Consider the following 21,567-nt stretch of genomic DNA (forward strand, 5'->3'; position numbering starts at 1 on the left):
GATTAACACACCTACACAACTACGCCATGGGCCATCCACAGCCTCACCTTCCTCCACCACAGCCATTCACATCTGTGACCATCAGCAACCACTGTCTGCAATGGACACCTCTCACCCACCCCCAACAACTGCAATGTCCAGTGATGTTACATTCACTGCTAATCAGGTGAAGATTGAACTGAAAAAAACTTAAGCAGAGCAAAGCAGCTGGACCTGATGGCATTGAACCTAGGGTGCTGAAACTGTGTGCGGAGCAGCTGTGTGGAATTCTTCAGCACATCTTATGTGGAAAACATCTTGTGTGGTTCCTGTCCCCAAGAAAACGCAACCGTCAGCACTGAATGATTATCAACCGGTTGCACTGACATCCCACTTAATGAAGACACATGTAAGGCTGATGCTAGCTCATCTGAGACCTCAGAACAGCTCTCAATCTGGAGTGGATGATGCCTGGATCTACCTGCTAGACAGAACATACTCTCACCTGGACACATCAGGCAGCACTGTGAGGATCATGTTCTTCGATTTCAGTGCATTCAACACCATACAGCCTGTGCTGTGAGGGGGAGAAACTACGGCTGATGCCGGTGGATGAAACCATCATCTCATGGACAATGGACTATCTGACTGGACGACCCCAGTATGTGCGACTGCAGGGCTGTGTCTCAGACATGGCTGTGTGCAGTGTTGGGGCACCCCAGGGGACTGTGTTAGCTCCATTCCTGTTCAACCTGTACACCTCTGACTTCAAATACAACACCGAGTCATGTCATCTGCAGAAATTCTCGGATGACATGGCCATTGTGGGGTGCATGAGGAATGGACAGGAGGAGGAATACAGGAAGCTGGTGAAGGACTTTGTTGACTGGTGTAAACTGAACCAGCTGCAGCTAAACATCAGTAAGACTAAGGAGATAGTGCTGGACTTTAGGAAGTCCAAACCTGCCACCAGTCACCATTGATGGAGTTGATGTGGAGGTGGTTGGGACCTACAAATATCTGGGTGTGCACTTGGACAACAAGCTGGACTGGAGCTGTAACACTCTCGCAGTGTACAAGACAGGCCAAAGCCGTCTTTACTTCCTGAGGAGGCTGAGGTCTGTGCACTAAGCTCCTATGGACAATCTACCAGTCTGTTGTAGCGAGTGCTTTATTCCATGCTGTTGTGTGCTGGGGCAGCAGTATTAACAAAAGTGCTCTGAACAAAATAAACAAACTTATTAGGAAGGCTGGCTCTGTTGTAGGAGTCAAGCTGGACTCTTTGGAGGTTGTGGCAGAACAGAGGACACTCAACAAGCTGTTAGCCATAATGGATAACACCTCACACCCTCTGCATGCTACACTGGATAAACAGAGAAGCACATTCAGTGGCAGATTGTTACAGCTGCGCTGTGTTAAAGGGCACCGTGTGAGATCTTTCTTACCCACTGCTATAAGGCTCTACAGCGAGACTCCTTACTGCAGAGATGGTACTGATCTCCTGATCACTGATCACACTGTGCAATATATCACAACTATTACTGTAATGACACTTTCACTATGCACTTTACACTATAATATTGATGCAACTCTGAGTTAGTCATGTCTATATGTGCTTTTAGTTTATCTCATACCACTCAGTACCTGCTGTCATGTAAATACAACAAATCTGTCTCATATGCCATGTAAATATGCAAATATATATACTTTTATTTTATTTCTCTTGTATTTTAACTTATATCTAGATTTATTTCTATTTTCATAGTATATGTAAGTTTATGTGCAATTATATGTCTTGTTACTGAAACAAAAAAGTTCTATCTAACTATCTGTCTATCTATCTATCTATCTATCTATCTATCTATCTATCTATCTATCCATCCATCCATCCATTCATTGTGGACTCACTCGGCAGCGCCCGCTAGCGTTTCACAAAACCGGAAGACATTGCAGAGTGGTAATTCTCCCCTCTGCAAGTTCTCTCTTAGTAACGACCGTACGTTTACACCCGTGCGTGCTTAACGGCAGCACCGAAAACGTTTTCTCTCGTCTAATAAGAGTAATGTAGCTAACTAGTACATGTTCAATGCACTGTTCACTCACGTACTCATGAGAGCTCAAAGTGAGGTTAGTTACACTTACAGGGGCGCTGGAAGTGTGGGGTTTAAAGTTGTAGATGGATACTACTGGGCAGAAGGTGGCGGTATTGCACTTCCGCCATACGAGTGAAAGAAGAAGCGTAGTGACATGCCTCTTCCTCAGGACAAAAAACCCAGCTTATTCTAACAATAAACGAACGCAGAAGTTAGCAGTCAATGGACCTGAAATGTTCTGTACGTAGACAAAGCTTTTAGTGAAACGGCGGAAGTTACCGGACTAATCAAATATAAAATACATATTCCTTTAGTCATGCATCGTACGTACTAATTTAGCTTTTTGTGTGTGGGCGCAAAGCCACCATGATGCGGAATACGTTTTGGTTGTGAAAATCTGTTAGAAACACAGTCGTGGCATGAAATCATTAGTGGATTATGATGATTCTGACAGCGAGGAGCCCTTTCCTGGAAAGAGTGGCATCGTGCTTGAGAGAGAAGAGGAAAGGCGGTGGCGCACAAGTTTTACATCAAATTCCGACCTCCACTACGACAGGGATCAAACAGAATGCTATACACCACCCTCATGTCGTCCTACAGAACTTGCCTCTTCGAACTGGCATCCTCAAAGAACATCTGAATATACCCAACAACCAATAAACCCTCCTTTTCCAGCAGTACAAAATTCAGTGGCTAGGAGTGCAGAAAGACCTCAGCCCACCTCAGACCTCAGTCTGAGACCGTACGTGTCAAAGAGACAGAAACTGACCACACGGGCTGCGTCAGCAGAGCTAAATAATGCAAGTTCATTTAACTTAAAGGCCACAAACTTGCATCTTCTCTCAGAGGTGTCTGAGAGGATACGTCCGTTCCTAGGCAGGAAAGACAGAAGAACAGGGTTGCCTAGATATGTCCAGCACCACCTTCAGGCCCACCAGGGTCCAGTCAATACAGTGCAGTGGTGCCCAGTGCCTCATCTCAGCCATCTGCTGCTCTCTGCCTCCATGGACAAGACTTTCAAGGTAAGTTTGACCTTAGTTTGACCAGTCTGAGTTTAGATTAGGGCTCTTATTAGCTGCCACAATTGTCCACTGAATTTCAGTTGTGAGTGATTTTTGAAAAGAAATAGGAACGTTTTGCAAGTACACTGTTGAAATAAAGGTTCCTATGCTTATGCTTGGGTCAAGACCTCTAAAAAACATTGTATTGGTATAGTACCTTTACGTTATGTTGAGGCTCTTAAAAAGTTCTTGAAACTCGCACATCTTGCTTTTAAAAATGGTTCTTAAAAGGACTTCACTACAGGTTTCTTAGAGAACTAAACACAGTTTGTTGCTTTGCCCCCTTTACTTTTAAGAAAAAAAAAAAAGTGTGACGTAGGCTTTACATTTATGTTCCAGCACGTGATCTTATATCTGCAGATACTGGCCTTCTGCAAATACTTTCTGTAAGATACAGAAAACATGAAGAGGCCACATTTTAGTAGACAGTCAAGCTCAGTGCACACTTTTAAAAAGCATTTAAAAACATACCTCTGTAACTTAGCATTTCATTAAAACTGTGTCTTGTGGTATTTAATTTTTTAAATTGATCTGTGTCGTTTTCTTATGTGATTGTAAATTAATACTTATATACGTACGTGCGCGCGCGCGCGTGTGTATGTGTGTGTGTGTAAAAAATGTACAAAATGCAATGATTTGCAAATCTCATAGCCCCATATTTAATTCACAATAGAACATAAACACACATCAGATGTTGAAAGTGAGATGTTTTACAGTTTCATGTCTCCCATTGTGTAGCAACCCCTCTTCTTTTAACAACAGTCTGTAAACATCTGGGAAGTGAGGAGACCAATTGCTTGAGTTTTGGGAGAGGATTGTTGTTCCATTCTTGTCTAATGTAGGATTCTAGCTGCTCAACAGTCCTGGGTGTTCATTGCCAGATTGTTTTCTATTGGTGAAAGGTCTGGACTGCAGGCTGGCCAGTTCAGCACCCGGACCCTTCTTCTATGAAGACATGCTGTTGTGATGGATGCAGTATGTGGCTTAGCGTTGTCATGCTGAAATATGCAAGGCCTTCCGTGAAAGAGACGTTGTCTGGATGGCAGCATATGTTGTTCTGAAACTTCTATATACTGTTCAGCATTGATATCAAGCTGGATGGTCCCTCTTCCAAAGTCTTCGCTATTTTACGTTGAGGAACATTTTTCTGAAATTGTTCCACAATTTTTAGACCCAGTTTTTCCCAGATTGGTGAACCTCTGCCCATCTTTGCTTCTGAGAGACTCTGCCTCTCTAAAATGCTCTTTTTATACCCAGTCATATAAGTTAGCTGCAAATTGCTCCTCTAGCTGTTTTTTTTATTAGTACCACTTACTTTTCCAGCCTTTTGTTGCCCCTGTCCCACTTTCTTGAGATGCGCTGGTGCCATCAAGATCTAAATGAGTTAATGTTTTTCATGAAATGGTAAAATGTCTCACTTTCAACATCTGATATGTGTCTGTGTGTCAATATGGGTCTATGAGATTAGGTGATTTTAATGTAAATTGGTTAACTAATGCATCCAATCACTTGAAGAAAGTGTATGGCAATCTATCTCTAGTGCAGCTAATTACAGAACACAAAGTTGCATGACCTCACCAAGTCAACATTAATAGATTTTTTGTCCGACTGATCTGACAAAATTACTTCTATAGGTGTATTTATAGGTGTACATTTTGTTCGCGTTAGAGAGTCTACTGCATAGTCCATAGTCTGCTTCCCTATATTACCTTATTAGGAAGATTCTCTAGTCAGCCAATATGATTGATTACTAATCAGGGAATGTTTTATTCAATCTTTCCCATCAAAGAAATGGTGACAGAGATCAATGGCTTTAGGCAGCTAAGGAATACATTTACTTCCTACATTCGAAAAAGCTAAAGCAGAACATTAGCCTCAGTTATTTACAAATTCAGCTTCAGTCTCCTTTAAATTCTAGGAGACAGTTAATTTGCTTAAAAACAAATTGGTGCCTATTCCAACCCATATCTTAATGATCCTCAGGTTTCTGATCAAACAGAGCACTGTCAATCAATTAATACTCACTTAACAGCTGCTGGTCATTTATTTGATAATACTCATAAGGAAGTGCCTCTCAATGTAATAAATACAGCCCCTGCTGTAAGACATGGTCTCTTTACCATTCATCCTTTCTCTCCTCACATAGCAGCTAAAGCCCTCAACACCATCAACACTAAAGAACAGTACAAGGGAGGGTAGTTTGGACCTCTATTTTCTAAAACTTCACACCCAATCATTTTAGAACACATTACATATTTTTAATCTGTCACTTTCATTAAGCAGAATTCCCAGTACCTGAAAAACAGCACATGTAATTCCACTCCACAAAGGAGGTGATGCCTCAGATCTTAATAACTATAGAACCATATTGAAATTGTCATACTTAGCCAAAACCTTAATCAACTGAATTTCTCCATGGAAATTTAGTTTTTCTCAGATTACCAATGTGACTCTCGTCTGAAACAGTGCCATCAATAAAAAGAAGCATTGTGCAGCCGTTTTCATTGATCTCTCTGAAGCCTTTGATACATTTGATCATTCTCTACTTTTAAAAAGTCTACATAATATTGGTTTTGACCAACGGTTTACAAGATTTGCAAGATTTGGAAATGGAGTTGTATATGTGTGTGTGAGTGTATATATGTCTATATATGTATGTGTGTGTATATATATTTATAGTGTGACAATGCCACCAATTTTCCCACTTACCATAAAAACTACTTAAGTAGTAAAGTTACTCAAGTTAATCTCAGGTAAGAGTTTTCTCGTTCTACACACAGAACCACAAGTGATAGCTTTAAAAAGGGTAATTTATTGATACAAGGATATATAGGTAATCATACTAAATTAATGGGTATGCAGAGTAAACTAGAGACATGAGATTCACCAGATGAACATACTGTAATTAGCTGAGACTTGGAACTAGTTATTTTATGGCATTTGGACCTACTTCTGCTCTGCATGCTCTCTCTCCTTCTATCTACGAGCCTACCAGCGCACTCTGCTGCTGCAGCACCTCTCGCTAACATTTACAGACAAGTTTCAATGATGTGGACTTGAAGGCATGCAAACATGGACCGCAGGCTGAAGCATAAATGTACATCATCTGAAATGGAACCCCCATGGAAATGGAAAGGGATAGCGCAAACAGCAGTGCTAGCGATGTCAGCGTTAACAATGTTAATCCTCAGGATTAGGTAACAGCAATGTTACCTAATCCAGGTAACTGCAATGTTAGCAAGGTGAAGCAGCAGTCCAAAGTCAAGTTTCAGAATATATACGTGGTTTGAACTTAACAACGGTGAAATGAGCTGCTCGATTTGAAAAATGTGATTTGAAAAAAATACAGTGCTGCGCCTTTTACCAGCCAACGAAGAGGCTTCTCAAAACCACCTACTTAATAGCAGAAAACAAATTGGCTAATTACAATTTTGGTAATCTGGTTAAATTCATGAAAGACATGGAGTGTCCTCCTTTTAAAAATCTTTTAAAAAGAAAGGGGCAGGGTAAGACCTGTAGTTAAGCTCACAAGTAGTATCCCCCCAAAATGTATAAATCCCCCCTATGTGAAACATTTGGGGGGGGGGATTCCCCCCATTTTGAACAGAGTAACACAGCCGATACTGAAGCATATAGTCAAAGAAGTGAGTGTGACCTTAAAGCCTTTAGGTTGAGAAGGAGCAGCGACCAGCGCTGTATGAGCTGGAGAAGGATCTGTGGGTCAAAGGGGCAAGGCAGCTGAAGAGGTTAATTTCAGGAGCATTGCATCTGACCGGACCTTGACGGGCAAGACAGGCTACCAGCTGGTATATGTTGGCCTTTTGTGAGGAAGATGGGCTCTTCAGTTGGCTTGTAATGGTTGGCTTGTGAAATCAGGCCACAGCCTTACATTGGGGCCGCTGAAGCAGACTCTTGGGATGGCTTGTAGTCAGCACTGGTTTACCTCTGTTCCTAATTCTTTAAACTGTGCTTACAGATTTAGCAACAACCTAGCGGTGGCCGATCAAACTTTCAAAATGAGTTGATGAAATTTAAAAACAAATGCAGCAAGGGTAGGCTATTCAATGTGTGAACGCAGCAAGCCTAACAGTTACCAACATTTCCCCAAGATTACTGAGTGAGTGAAAACATGAAGCAGAAACAAACTAAAATCTAAAACCTACAGATTTATAAGTGCAAAGGGACAGGGCTTTTTCTTATGGTTTCTTCGGTGTTACATCTTGGTCTTTCTCTTCCTGCCTCACATTTGGCTTTGTGCTTATAAGGGCAGAATTCTGGTGGGTGGAGCTAAGGAGGGAAAAAGGGTTTTCCCAGTCAATTTCTAATGAATACGCGATTGTTTTGTCTGCGGGACTGCTCAAATTTCGTCACAAAATAACTTCAGAGATTTTTGAGCGTGGTATAGCATTACAAGCATGCGGTTTTATATATATATACATATATATATATAAACTTATTGTTTCAGTGTATATATAATAAGTACTGTTTCATATATATAAGACAATATGAAATCATAAGTAATTCAATATTAAGTCATAAATCAATATTTCTAGCCTAGTTATTCATGGCCAGTGTTCATTTTGTCAGTTTAGTGTTTTGACAAAAATGTCTTTTATATGTTGTTTTGCATCATTTTTTAAAGTCTTTAGACCCTGCCAGAAATGTACAATGCTCTTGTGGATTACTGACAATGTTCAGAGTTAGATGCTGTTTCAAACAAAACATATAGCCATAAAGCCAATAGGCAATTACTTAATGATGGACAAGATATCAGGCTATAAATATCATGCCATACCTGGGTAGTCTTAGATAGACACACTCCCTTGAAGACTTTGCTTAGTCACCCTTTTTTTCTTTGAAAGACTTAAGCAAGATAAGTTAGTAAATATAAAAAATGCTCAGACTGTTTAAACAAAATAAAATAGCCAAATGCATGTTCATTTGTTTTATTATAGTTTTGACTATTGAGCGACATTTAGGTGAGGAAACTGAGCCCATCCTTAGTCACTTGTTTACATGCCGCAAAGATGAGAAGTAAAGACAAACAGAGGCTGATTCCTGTACGTTATGAATGGCCATAAAGCTACACAAGTTCAGTATAAATATTGACATTACGCACACATTATGCAAGTCCTCAGCCATGTTGGCACATTAGCATGTCAGCACATCTGTCTGGCAGCATCTTTGGACTGTAAAAATGTATGCATAATCGTGTAAATAGGCAGTTCTAGATTAAACACAGTCAAGAGTAGTACTGTAATACTTAGAGTTTAAAGACATTCACAATTCTGCATTTTTTATTTCCCTGCAAATCATAGAAAGTACTTGGGGTTCCACTTTTTAAAAAAAATGATAGTGTTGTATTAATTTAAAATACTATCTCTGAGTTATGCAGAACTTGTTTTTCATTTCAGCGCCTGTATTAACATTTCAGAGATTGTACACAGACCACATGAGCAGAGCGGCACTGTGCGAGCAGAGTGCGAGTGGAATATTTGGAAAATAGACAGGAGCTGTGCATGCCACACAGCAAAATACAGTGAAATAAGCCATATAAATCAAAGAAAATTAAACAGAAAGCCAGACAAATGTTTAAAAATGCTAAATATCTCATTCATGACTTTTATCAAACCCAGGACTAATGTAATAATTATGAATGTCAATATGTTCTGTGTTCTATTGTGAATAAATTATGGGTCTATGAGATTTGCAAATCACTGTTCTGTTTTATTTACATTTATTTACATTTTACACAGCGTCCCAACTTTTTAGTTTAGAATTTTTAGAATTTGGGTTATGAATGTAGGGGCAATATGGAAACAAGAACACTATTTGTAACTACTTATAAACGTTGAATATTTAATATTATTATTGTTACTATTATTATTGTTATTATTGCATTTGGAAAATTGCCAGTCCCAGAAAATTTAGAAAAGCTCAGAGTACTATGTGGCAGTTGAAGTGATATCTGTTATTAAATACTTTGAGTGTCTGCAGCAGCAGTATCATCAGGAGGGACAGCAGAAAGCTCTATGGTGGTCAAACTGGTCCAAAAAGTGGGCGAGCAGGGGCTGACGATCAAGGCAAAACCCATATTTGTCCAATGATAATTGTACCATTGATAGTTTTTCAGAGATGCTGCATGCAAAGTTTCAGCTCAGTGGGACAAGCAGCAGAACAGTTTTATTGATTTAAGGTATCAGTATATTTAAAGTAACTGGATTTAAGGTACCAGTGTATTTACGGTAGCTGTGGATTTAAAGTAGCAGTGGATTTAAGATAACAGTGGATTTAAGGTACCTGTTGGATTTAAGGTGGCAGTGGATTTAATGTAACAGAAGATTTAAACTATCAGTGAATTTATGGTACCACGGGATTTAAGATAGCAGGACATTTAAGTGTATTTAAGGTAGCACTGGATTCATGTAAACCACTTTAACACTCTCTAAAACCATCAGGCTGCATCAATTTAACCATTATCTATAGTTTTAAACCTCAGAGGCAATATTTAGATTTAACCTTTAAGTAACCCATTACAGCATAAACAACCCATGACCTTCAGCCAATCATTATTTTATTAATCCAATAAGTCATTAATGATAATTTAAACTTCATAAATAGTTGTCACTTTCCAACGTAATTAGCTGGCTTTGATAGGTCAATGCAAGGTTTGTTCCCAAACTTTCCCTATGTAGGTAATGTTGCTATTGAGGTTTAAAACTGTAGATAATGGTTAAATTGATGTTGCCTGATGACTGTGGAGTGTGTTAAAGCTGTTTACTGAAATTCACTGGTAGACGATACCCTAAATTCACTAGTGCCTTAAATCAAATCAAAACTAATTAGGGATAGGTTCTACGATCCTGCAGAGTTTCATTGTTCTAGGTAGAAAGCTGCTGGATGTGAAACATTTTTTGAGTGTAGAATAATAACTAAAAAGGGAAAGTTTGTGAACAAACTTTAAGTTGGCTTGTCAAAGCCAGCTAATTATGCTGTAAGTTAAACATTGTGAACTGACGTAGCCTCATGGCTGTAGAGTGTGTTAAAGCTGTAGTATGTTAAATGCACTGATACCTTAAATTCACCAGTACCTTGCATCCACTGAAACCTTAAATCCACTGAAAATTAAGTCCACTGCTGTCTTAAATCTCTTTCTACCTTAAATCCACTGATATCTTAATTGCACTGATAACGTAAATCCACTGAAACCTTAAGTTCACTGCTACCTTAAATCCACGGTTATTTAAACTACTGAGTTTTCTTTTTCTGTTGTTGAAAGGTTTGGGACGGTGCAGCCAGTGGGCGGTGCCTTCGCACTTGTTCTGTACACTCTGGGGCTGTTCGAGATGTTTGTTGGCTGCCATGTGGACGACGCCTCTTATCTGGCTCCTTTGATAACATGGCTGCCATGACAGATGTGGAGACAGGTGCGTTATTTGAACAGTCTATCTTCAGCGTTCCATCACTCTCCAGCAGTGACATTTCACAGAAACCTCACACTGTATAATTGCTTGCCCACCTAGTGCTGTATGCTGTACAGTGAAACTGGATCAAGATGTTTTTTAAATAAGTATTACAATATGGGGCCATTGGGAAATTAACATTATCTGCTCTTTTAAGTCAAAAGTAGAATCTCATTGTACTCAGTGCCACACCGATGAGTGTCCTGCTTTTTCAGCAGTAATCAGTTATCTCAATACTGCTGAGAGGACTGGCTCCTTATACTGTAGCAATATACGTAGCTATGTAGTTTCTGTACAGTAAATTATCTTTACTCATGTGATGCAACAAAAATATGGGCACCATATTTTAGAACTATAAATTTATATAATTAATCTCATCTTAAAAGTAATTAATTTCATACAACAGGAGATATAAAATTACTTTAAAATAGTACCTTCAGTGTTTTCATGTTTTAATACAACCCTGTCTCCAAAAAAGTTGGAATACTGTGCAAAATGTAAATAAAAACAGAATGCAGTGATGGGCAAATAATTGGGAACAGGGCAAAGACAACACACAATGCTGTAAGGACTTAACACTCAGCCTATCATTTCGCCTGTATTGTTCACCCCAGAGGCCTGACGTTGACCACAGTTGTGCCACAGATCAGAAGACACCAACGATGGCCTTGCAAATATAAACTGAGAGTCAGACTCGCAACAAATTGCCAAACCAGAACCTGGTGTGTTTTTAATTTTACTAAATCTAGCTTAATAGGAGTCTACCAGATTTGGCTACAGGGGCTAACAGTGCACTGCGCGGACTGCATGACCGCATCACTCAAAACAAAGGGCGGTGGACTCTGTGGTTTTGAGCAACCAATGTTGTACCTACTCAACTGTTGTATAGCACTTCTGCTCTCCTGAGTTGGAGTTCAAGATGGTATGATGCAGGCTCTATTACCTTCCTCAGGAATTCACTGTGGTTATTGTCGTGCTTTTTACGTACCTCCACAAAGCATGCTATGCTAGTGCTAACAATGCTAGCTAATGCTATTAGCAAGCTTCAGTCTCATCATTCAGAAGCTGCGCTCATCATCAAGGGGATCTTCAACCAGACTGATCATCAGCATGTCTCCTGTCTGACATTAGGGGAAAACATGCTGATTCACGTCTACATGAATGTCAAGGAGGTCTACAGGACCACCCCTCTGTCTCCATTTAGTGAGAGTGACCACATCTCTCTACTGTTGAAGCCCATCTGTCACTGGATTCATCAAGAGTATCAGTATTTAGGTCCTTAGATAAGATCAAAATGTTCTGCAGTGTACTACAACAACTAACTGAGGGGGTGCACCTACGGGCAAAGTTGTATAGTACATACATTCAGTATATGCAGTGTTTAGGGTGGATTTTTTTCTGGACACTAGTAAACTGCAACAATCATTTATTTAGGCATTTATACCTTATGAACAATGATAGTGAAAATAGCATTAATGAAATAATTACTGGTAAGAAGAATAGAGCTGCTAGTATAGGGCATATTCATTGTTTTCAGCTCACTCAAATGGATCTCCTGACTTGTCTTAAGAATCATACTTATCTGTGCGCATTGGGCACAGCGTAAGTATGTCAGTAAAAATTCTCTTGAATTTTTTTCTCTTCTCAGGTCAGGTTGTTGCCAAGGTGGAGAACCAATTTAAGGTGACTTGTCTTGCCTTTCAACCATTGGATCCCAGTATTTTCCTATGTGGTGGGTTCAGTTCTGAGGTCAAAGCATGGGATTCCCGATCCTGCAAGGTCAGTTCGAAGATAAAGACCCAGTGTTTTAAAATTCCAAGAGTATTCTAGATTACTAGGGCAAAATGGTTTAACATTTAAAATGAATGCAAGTGCACTCTGTATTTGTGTAGCAGGGCAGTAGGGCTATATATGCTAAGAGACAAAAATATAGCTGTTTCTAAATATTTTTGGAGTTGTTATATTAATAGAACATATTTAGAATTCCTAGTCCTTAGTGGTACAGACAGTAACAAGCAGTAATGGTAAAATTTCTGTAGTTTGAGAAGGTGGGGTTTGGTAATGGCTGAATGATTTTCCCCCTCGTAGATAACGCTGTTTGACTGGAAAGTGAAAATTTTGAAAGAATACAAATTAAGGATTAAGGAGTCCAAGAGAGCACAGTTGGCCTCGCTCTCTCTGGGTGGGTAGGATGGCCCCTCCTTCTCCCCCCATCACTCAGCGCGATGCTAGTCAGCGCAGGCGTCTGTTAGCTGACGTAACAGATCTGGCGGTTGGCGCTTTCGTCCGAGCGCGTTCGGCTGTCCAATGACGTTGCGTGAGCGGCAGCTCGAAAAGAAGCGGTGGTTGGCTTCACAGGTCTCGGAGGAAGCCTGTGTTAGCCTTCACCCTCCTAGCGTTGATAGCATCGTGTGATTGGGGGAGTCCTAACTAGCGGGTGGAATGGGAGACGACTAAATTGGGGAGAAAATCGGGTAAAAATATATATATATATATATAAAAAAAAAAAGATGCTGGCGTTTGAGCCGTGTGTTGATAACAAGCCAGATGGTCAGATTTCTTCTTTAGCCCAGAGGACGGACCATCCATGATTTACAAAAAAGAATTTCCAATTTTGATTTTTAATTTGATTCTCCAATTTTGGATAGACCTCAGTCTATCTTAAATAAGCTTGTTGTGTTTTTTTTTTAAACTTTACCAGTCTATTGTCTCTTTTTTGAAAAGTATTGCTGGCATCAAATGCAAAATATATTTTTTGAAAAAACAATAAAATTTCTCAGTTTCAGCTTTTGAAATGTTTTTGTACTGTTTTCAATTAAATATAGGATTTGGATGATTTGCACAACACTGCATTCTGTTTTTATTTACATTTTGCAGAGTGTCCATTTTTTTGGAAGTGGGGTTGTAAATGAGTACTTGCTTTACTTAAGTTTTAAATTTTATTTGCCTTAGTTACATTTTTCAAGTAATTACTATTAAGTTTTCACTTAACATTTTGAGTTCCACTTAGAAAAACCTGTTCCTTAGATTGCTATCAAAATGATCAAACCTAATCTCAAAATGTTTGGGTATTTCTCCTAACTGTGTGTAGTTCATGCATAATCATCATGTACATGCTATTGTGTGTATATGTATGAGACAGACTGGGAGAGTAAACAAGGGCATGCTTATGCACACTTTATGCATGCTGGATTAAATAAGAGGATAGGAGCAATGTCAAGCGTTCACAAGCGGGTGAGCTTCACTTTGTTCAAATTACCTCATTAACGGCAAAACGCGCTAACTAAGAAACTCATGCCTAATGGTAAAGTTAGTGGCATGCCTTAGCTTTACAAATGTGGAATAATGTTGACAAATTGACCGTTGTTCATGAAAGCTATGTTAAAAAGAGTGCACATTTGACTGCCTTTAGTGACGTATGAACTAGTCATCATCCGAAACTTTCAAACGACATGGAAAGAAGTGGAGATTTGATATTTTCAATGAACATGCTTCATTGAACAGGGTATAATGTGCATAAAAAGGGATTGACAATTCAACAACTAAGGGCAAAAGAATTGGACAATAAATGTCAATTTATAAGTGGACAAACAGAGATTTGAGCACAAATGCTGAATCAACTTTAGCACATGAAATCAAACACTGCCTATCTTTACCACTTTTACATATCATTTATATGCTCTGTCTACTGCCCAAACTTTATAGTGTTAAAATTACAATGACTGGAAAGAATAAAATATAAAAGGAACAAAACTTCTTAGTTTTTAAGGATGGTGGAATGATGAAATTGTGTAGTTAAAATAATATAAAATATTTAAATGCTGCTTTTTTGCAGTGTTTGAGTTGCATAAAACAAAAGCACAGTGTAATATGTCTTTAAATGAAAAGTAGAATGTTTTATATATCAATGTGCATGTAAAATAAGCACATTGAGTTTTACACTGGACTGCTATGTGGATAAATGATTAGTATTATTGTTATTTTGTATTTTTATTCTTATTCATGTTATTATAGATGATATTGATAATAGTTTTGGTTAGTTAACTCAGTTGGTTAGTTACACCAGGCATTCTTTTAGGATGTTAAACATTTATGCCCAAATGTAAACACTTTCCTAGCAGACATGAGTTTGATTGTACATGCGCAAAAGATGAAATTGATGAAACAAAAATGGCTGTGAAATTTGCGTGTGCTCATTTTAGGATAAGATTTGACCCTAAGCAACTTTGTTGAATAAGGGCCATTATGTATGCACGTTAGTGGAAGGAGATTGCAAGAGATCTAATTCACTGCATGCTGAAATATCTCAGCTTAGATTCTGGAGTTATTCCACCGCTGGCTGCTCCTTGAGTGAATGAAACAGGACGTGTCATCTAGAATGCACTAGGATAGTGCATCCTTCAGGCAGGCATCTGAGTTTGAGTGTTTTGTGTGCAGTTTCTAAAAGAAAGGAGTTGATTGTCTCACTTTCCAGGCCATGCAACTGCATTTTGAAAGCTTGATGGTGCTGCCACATCTTGACCTGTGTAGTATTGATGTGTTGACCTACAAACATAATTCTGCAAACTTCAGAGTCAGAAACTATAGAGTCTAGAAGTGTTTCAAAGCTGCTGTAAGGGTTCATTTACATGACCCACTGTGTTCATTATTTATATGATTGCAATTTATCATCTTGCTTATTTTCTTTATTCAGGTGGTCAGCGTATATAGGGCTGGGATTCAGCAGACACTGGACATCTTATTTCTGAGTGAAGGGAAAGAATTTGTGACCAGCAGTGACGCAGTCAGTCGAGACTCTGCTGATCGGACCCTTATTGCTTGGGACTTTAGGACTACTGCCAAAGTCTCCAACCAGATATTCCATGTGAGAACAACTAACAGCTTAAACAGCCACCCCTTAATCATCCTATGGTCACAAGCTCAAAAGTAACCAATTGCTACTGGTGTCCTCTTTGTCAAGCTATATCAGTACATTTGAAATGAAAGTGGCAATAATATAAACAACAACTGAACACTTTAGAAAATAAAATCTCAAACAGCAATTTACATGTCTGGTATTTACATTTAATGCTAATTTCAGTGATGGAATTCCATATAGCTTAAGATTCCCACAGGAATCATTAATGGTAGCTTTAAAATAGCCACAAGAATAAGATTGTACATTACTCATAAAACAGTGATACTGGTGATGTAGCTTAGTAGGTAACAGCTGCAAGTTCATTCTTTATCATTTTTATTTACTTTGCTTTTAATGGTATTAAACACTCTTGTATTCAATGTTGACAGTGGATTGAAATATATACTTTCCATATATGCATCCCAGAGCACATAATACGTGCATTCCATAGCAGTTCTCTTAGGGCCTCATGAATTTCCAACAAACAAGCAAACTTTATTTTAATTTATGCAACAATTAAAATTTTTCAAAACCGTGTTGCATTTTTTTAGTTATGATTTTTTAAAGTTTATATGCATTAAAATTGCAAATAAATTAAGAATAAATTAAGAATTAAGAAATATTTTAAATATACTTAAATATATTTAAATGTTGAGTTTAATTGTTTATAGAGTGAATAAATTAAGCTGAAATAGTAATTTGGAACAAATACAACACTAACAATAATGTTTTGCTTTAAATGAACTAGGTTCATCTTAATAAATTACTATTAATTACTAACAGGTCATTTGATTGGAGGTTGCATATTTCATGTCAGTGCAATATTTAATCTTTGAAATTTCATCTTTTAGTCAGTTCTCAGAATTAAAACTTTAGGTTTTATGTAGCATTCCTGCATGTTTATTAGATTTGAATTATTATTTTTTTGCATGTAATTTTTGAAACTACACTATGTTCCAAACACAATTTAAAACTTAATGGAGCAAAAAAAATCAATTACTAAAAAAAGACTTCAAAAATCAATCACTAAAAATTTCTGAAATTTAGCAGAATTGCTAATAAAACATTACTGGAAGATGTTACCTGCTTCCGTTCAAAGTAAATGCGAAATTGGAGAAAATGCGAAGAAATTGTTACAAACTAATTGTTAAAGACCCTGAAAATGAAATCACACATATGAGAAATTTACAAATAAATGTAGTTTTTAAAAATCGAAAGAAAAACAAACATTTCTTTGCTTGGTTTGTTGCAGGAGAGATACACCTGCCCTAGTTTGGCCCTGCACCCTCAGGAGGACTCCTTTGTTGCTCAAACCAATGGAAACTACATTGCAATCTTTTCAGCCCAGAAGCCATATCACATGAACAAGAGGAGGCGATTTGAAGGACACAAGGTAGGTGAGTTTAATGCTCTGTGCCTGCACCACATCAAAGTGCACTGAGTTAGCAACTGATCTACAACAAATCCATATCTAATACTAGGCTTTTTACAGTCTCCCCTCTCAGTATTTCAGCATTTCGCTGTTGTTCGGAACAAAACGTATCTCCAAATTGATAACTTTACAGGAAAAGGAAAAAACCTACTTTAATGTATGTTAATGGAACCAGACTTTTTTCAATTTCTTTTGGTCCATTCTTTATGAATTTTACACTTAATGTAACTGGCAACAGGCATTTTCAAATTGTCAAAAACTGAAAAACGACAAAAAAACTGAAGTATGAGGTTTTCTTTTGACAGCAGTGATTTATTCAAATTATAATTTGTATACAAGTTTAAGCTTATAATTTCCAAACAGATAGACAGGAAAGTGATAAAATAATAAAAAATGATGGCAAGATAAAATATTTCCTCCTAATGTTTCTGTGTCATAGGTGGAAGGTTATGCTGTGCGGTGTGAGATGTCCTCAGATGGAACCATGCTAGCTTCGGGTTGTTCTACAGGCTCCATGCACTTCTATGATTGTCAGAGTGCACACAGCTTGCTCACACTTCACGCTCATCAGCAGGCCTGTGTGTGTGTGTCTTTGCACCCTGTACTACCTGCTGTGGTTGCCACATGCGATTGGGGAGGAGAGATCAAAATATGGAACTAAGGATATCATTTCCATTTGTTGCAGAGGACAATTCCAAGATTGTATTTCAAAGATAAATTTTTTTTAGCTGTCTTTGACTATTTGTTAACATATAGAGTATATATAAAGCAGTATAAGCATTTAAAGATGTCATGCATCAAAGTAAACTTTATTAACATAAACCTCTCAATGTACTTCTCATTTACTTACAAAAAGGCAGCAGTAGAGTTGGTGCAATATAGATTTAACGTATATAATATATTTATACAAACTTATAAAATGATTAATGAAGAGCAGTTTTATTATGCAATGCAAAGTTAGCATATAGTGTTTGTGTGGTTTATTCATTTTTAAAACCATTCTAGGTTTTGTCAGACTATAGCCTACCTTGTCAGCGTAATATTGCTGTGTTAGATCAGTTCAGTGTCTTGGTTAAAGGCACCAGTTGAATTCATATTTCAGTAGATGCATCATCTGAGTTAATATTTGTTATTAACTGCTGTTATTATAAAAGAAAAAAATTTTGTGAATGTTGTTATAGTATTGTACACACCATGTATATATCTGTGTACATTGTGTAAGTCCTATGTGCAAACCTGAATGTTATTATCAGGTATGGATTGGGCATCACATTAAAATGAGTTCCTTATTCATATTTATTCATTACAGGAACATACAGCAAAATTTAGAAACTTGCATCAAGCAAACAACTGACCTGTTCTTTCAAGACTCTGAGGTAGAACAGAGAAACAACATCCAACATAACAAAGAGAACACCAGTCTTGTAGTAGGAAACATAAATAATTTTAAAGAAAGTTAACAGTGACCAAGAACTTTTTAACCTAAAAGAAAATTTTAACCTAAAAATTAGATTTCTCATTAAAAAAATCTTCTTTTTGGGCATTTTTCACATACTGAATTAATTTCCACCTAAAACCATATGTCATACTAAATAATGAATAAAAGGTAGTGAGGTCCCGTCTAATTCCCAGTGACTGCTGGGATATGCTTCAGCACCTGCCGCAACCCAGGAGGATAAGGGCCGTGTGTGTGAGTTTTTCTAAACGATATATACATATACATATTGCCCTGCATTATTTCAAAATCTAAAATATTTAAAAAGTTTTGTTTGCATACATGGTCAGCAAATATGTAAATGCAGAGTATGAATTTCAATCTTTCAATGAAAGTCAAACCATCCATCTAACAATTGCTAGATGTTAAGAAGCACTGCTAACTAGGGGAAAGGAGCTGGTTAGTATTAGCTTAGCTAGCATGATTACAGCTCAGCCCACCACAGAGCATGTTCGATTTTGGCTAACTAAAGCACTGGCAGAACATAGCATTTTGGCTATGCTGACAAGCTTAGTTAGCAGGCTAAACGTGCCACACAACACAACACAGCACAGGGTTCCAGTTAACTGATGCTAACATGACACCCTTTTAAAGGATATCTGAGATTCGAGTGACAGGTGTTAGAGTGAAAGTCAAAATCAAACGTGTTCTGTGGCATGTGTGTATCTCATAGCCATTGCTGATCCACTCAGTTGCAGATGCTCAGTTTTTCTGAGATTTTAGAGTTCAGACGTAGAATAGAAATTTGATACATTCGTCATTTCAGTTGAGAATTTTTTGCCTGAATTTCACAGCGTCTGGCAAAGATTCATTTTGCCAGACATACATCAGTGTTAATGTTAAGCAAAACACAACGGCAACCAGAGAGCTCCAAGTCTTTTTTCTGTGTTTTATCACAATGATAATGTATTTGTAGACCATCAGTTCAGTACAAACATATCATTTATAAAATAAGGTTAGAAAACATTTGAGCATAGCTATTAACTGTTTGGCAGAGGGAATACAAGCAAACGTGCTGTGGCTTTTATTTACCTAGCCCAGCTGTTTGCTGCATTTAAAAACTTGCATATTAAACCTGCAATATTTCCTTCAGCGTATTCCTACACTTATTACAGATGACATGCCTTTTTGATAGGGGTTCTGTAAATGTAGTGTTGGCGGTAAATGACAAAGAGACGAAGTAGAACAAACAGGAAATTTATTTGCACTGGTCCAGTGCATGGCAAATTGCTCCGGGAACTTTGAAAACAGGTGAACTGAAAAGGCAGATAAATGAATCGTAAGAGAAAAGGATTCATTTCTTGGAAGAATCATTGTGCTCCATGCATACCTACCTTTCAAGACATACTGAAAAAATTAAGGCAAAATACACATTATTTTGACAAAAAAAAAAAGATCTACATGTTAAGTCATGCCGCAATCTAACTTTGTAAGCCAGCAAAACTCTGAGTGCAACAGATACTAAAGTCTTCAATATGCAGTTTATCTGAGGGGGCAAAATATGGTCATAATTATGCCAATTATGTTTCAAATGCCCCATAAGGTCAGTGCTGCTATATATGATTTTGTAGTGATTTTCCCATATTACAAAATGTTTAGCAGTGGAAAAAAGTCTAATTAAAAAAGTATATCCACAAGGAAACTGATGCTGGAAACCTGATTAATGATTGCTGTCAGCAGAATGCCTAGACAAAACAGGCATCCAGTCAGTTGTAGCGAACAATGGCCGGAATTTCAACTCCAGCTGAGTGCTTACCCAAAATTAAGGGCCTTCTGGCTCCAGCAAGACTGGTTGGAGGTGTAAATCTGTCAGGCTTGATACCCCAACCCAGACTTAGCAAAATTTACAACTGGATCAAGAACCAGCACCCTTCTCCCTTCACTCAGCAGAAAAACAGGACACTTCCTCTGGAATGTGGCAGATGGCTCTCCAAAGTACTGTGGACAACTTTTTATCTTAAGTAACAGAAAGTACATTTCTAAGGTATATGTCCACTCCAAACTGCAACCATTCGTTAGAACTCTTTTTAACTAAACTAGACATACCAAAACGGAATTTGTACGACTTTGGACGGCAAAATTCCAACTTTCTAAATTCCCTAGGGATCTCAAGCATGGACCCACAGCACCCCCAAGGGGTGAAACCGCAAATTACCACATCACCACCATAAGGACTTGTGCTTATAAGAACGCAAGAAAACTTTGTCTGCTTGATTATCAACGTTTCTATGATCTGTAAGTAATACTACTTGTGGTATTAATCTTGTTGTTGGGTAGTACCTAAATATTACCTGTATCTTTTTCTATTGTTAAGTGCTTGAAATACGTAGAGTATAACTTTGATAACAGTCAGACCCAAACATTTAATTGCTATGAGTTTAGACCATTGACCAAGATGTATCCTGAATGTGGTTTTCTTTACTTTTCTTCCTTTGTTCCTTTCCTTTTATTGTTGATTTTTTTTTCATGCATTGGGTCATGTTCAGAGATGACAGGCAAATAGTACCTGTGTTCTTTGACATGTATTGTGTATCAGGTAACAAGGGTTAAACTCTCTCTTAGAAACATGCCTGAATATCCTAATTGTTCATTCCTTGATTTTGAAAGTTAAACCAATTGGATGATATAGAAATGTTCTTTTTCTTTGTTTAAACTAGCTGAAACAAAGGAGGCAGTGATTTTGGGGAAGGCATTCCTCAAACTATACACAACCAATCAGAGAACCTTAGGTGAGGAGAACCTATCAGCACTCTGGCACCACCTCCAAAGGGTAGGACCTCCAGCCGAGCAAAACCAGAGTGCACCGCAAATTTGGGGAGTTCCTGCGTTCGCAACAAAAGTTTCTAAGTTTGTGCTGGCCTAGGTCAGAAAGACAGGTCAGAAGTATTAGGACGCAAAATTTTCAGATCTGAAAACTTTGTTTGTTTTGTAACTTGCCTGTTCATCTGCACACAAGTTTGAACCACCCTCAGAGAAGGAAGGTGGATATTTCTTGTCTGGCCAGGGAGGATATATCCATAATTTTCGATTCTGCTAAAGAGAGGTAGTTAGTTAAATTAGTATCACCTGCCTCAGAAGCCTGATTGCAACCTGAACCTCGCCAGCGGAGTGGGAGTGGTTCTGACGCCACGGAGACCCAGCATCGCA

At 38.1% G+C, this 21,567-nt stretch overlaps 1 protein-coding gene across 2 annotated transcripts; it reads left to right on the plus strand.

Moving 5' to 3' along the window:
* Window positions 1-2,204: 2,204 nt before the first annotated feature.
* On the plus strand, window positions 2,205-19,814 carry wdr25 (WD repeat domain 25). Of its 2 annotated transcripts, none has more exons than XM_036593742.1 (6): window positions 2,205-3,094; window positions 10,413-10,560; window positions 12,245-12,375; window positions 15,290-15,460; window positions 16,746-16,886; window positions 17,365-19,814. In XM_036593742.1, the coding sequence occupies exons 1-6, from the start codon at window positions 2,492-2,494 to the stop codon at window positions 17,584-17,586; spliced, it is 1,416 nt and encodes a 471-aa protein (XP_036449635.1). In that variant the 5' UTR covers window positions 2,205-2,491; the 3' UTR covers window positions 17,587-19,814. The 2 variants fall into 2 exon arrangements, with proteins under 2 accessions (XP_036449635.1, XP_036449636.1); XM_036593743.1 differs by having other exon boundaries at window positions 16,746-16,890; window positions 17,365-17,602.
* Window positions 19,815-21,567: the final 1,753 nt, after the last annotated feature.

This window comes from Colossoma macropomum, unplaced genomic scaffold, assembly GCF_904425465.1.
Source record: "Colossoma macropomum unplaced genomic scaffold, Colossoma_macropomum, whole genome shotgun sequence".
NCBI lineage: Eukaryota > Metazoa > Chordata > Actinopteri > Characiformes > Serrasalmidae > Colossoma > Colossoma macropomum.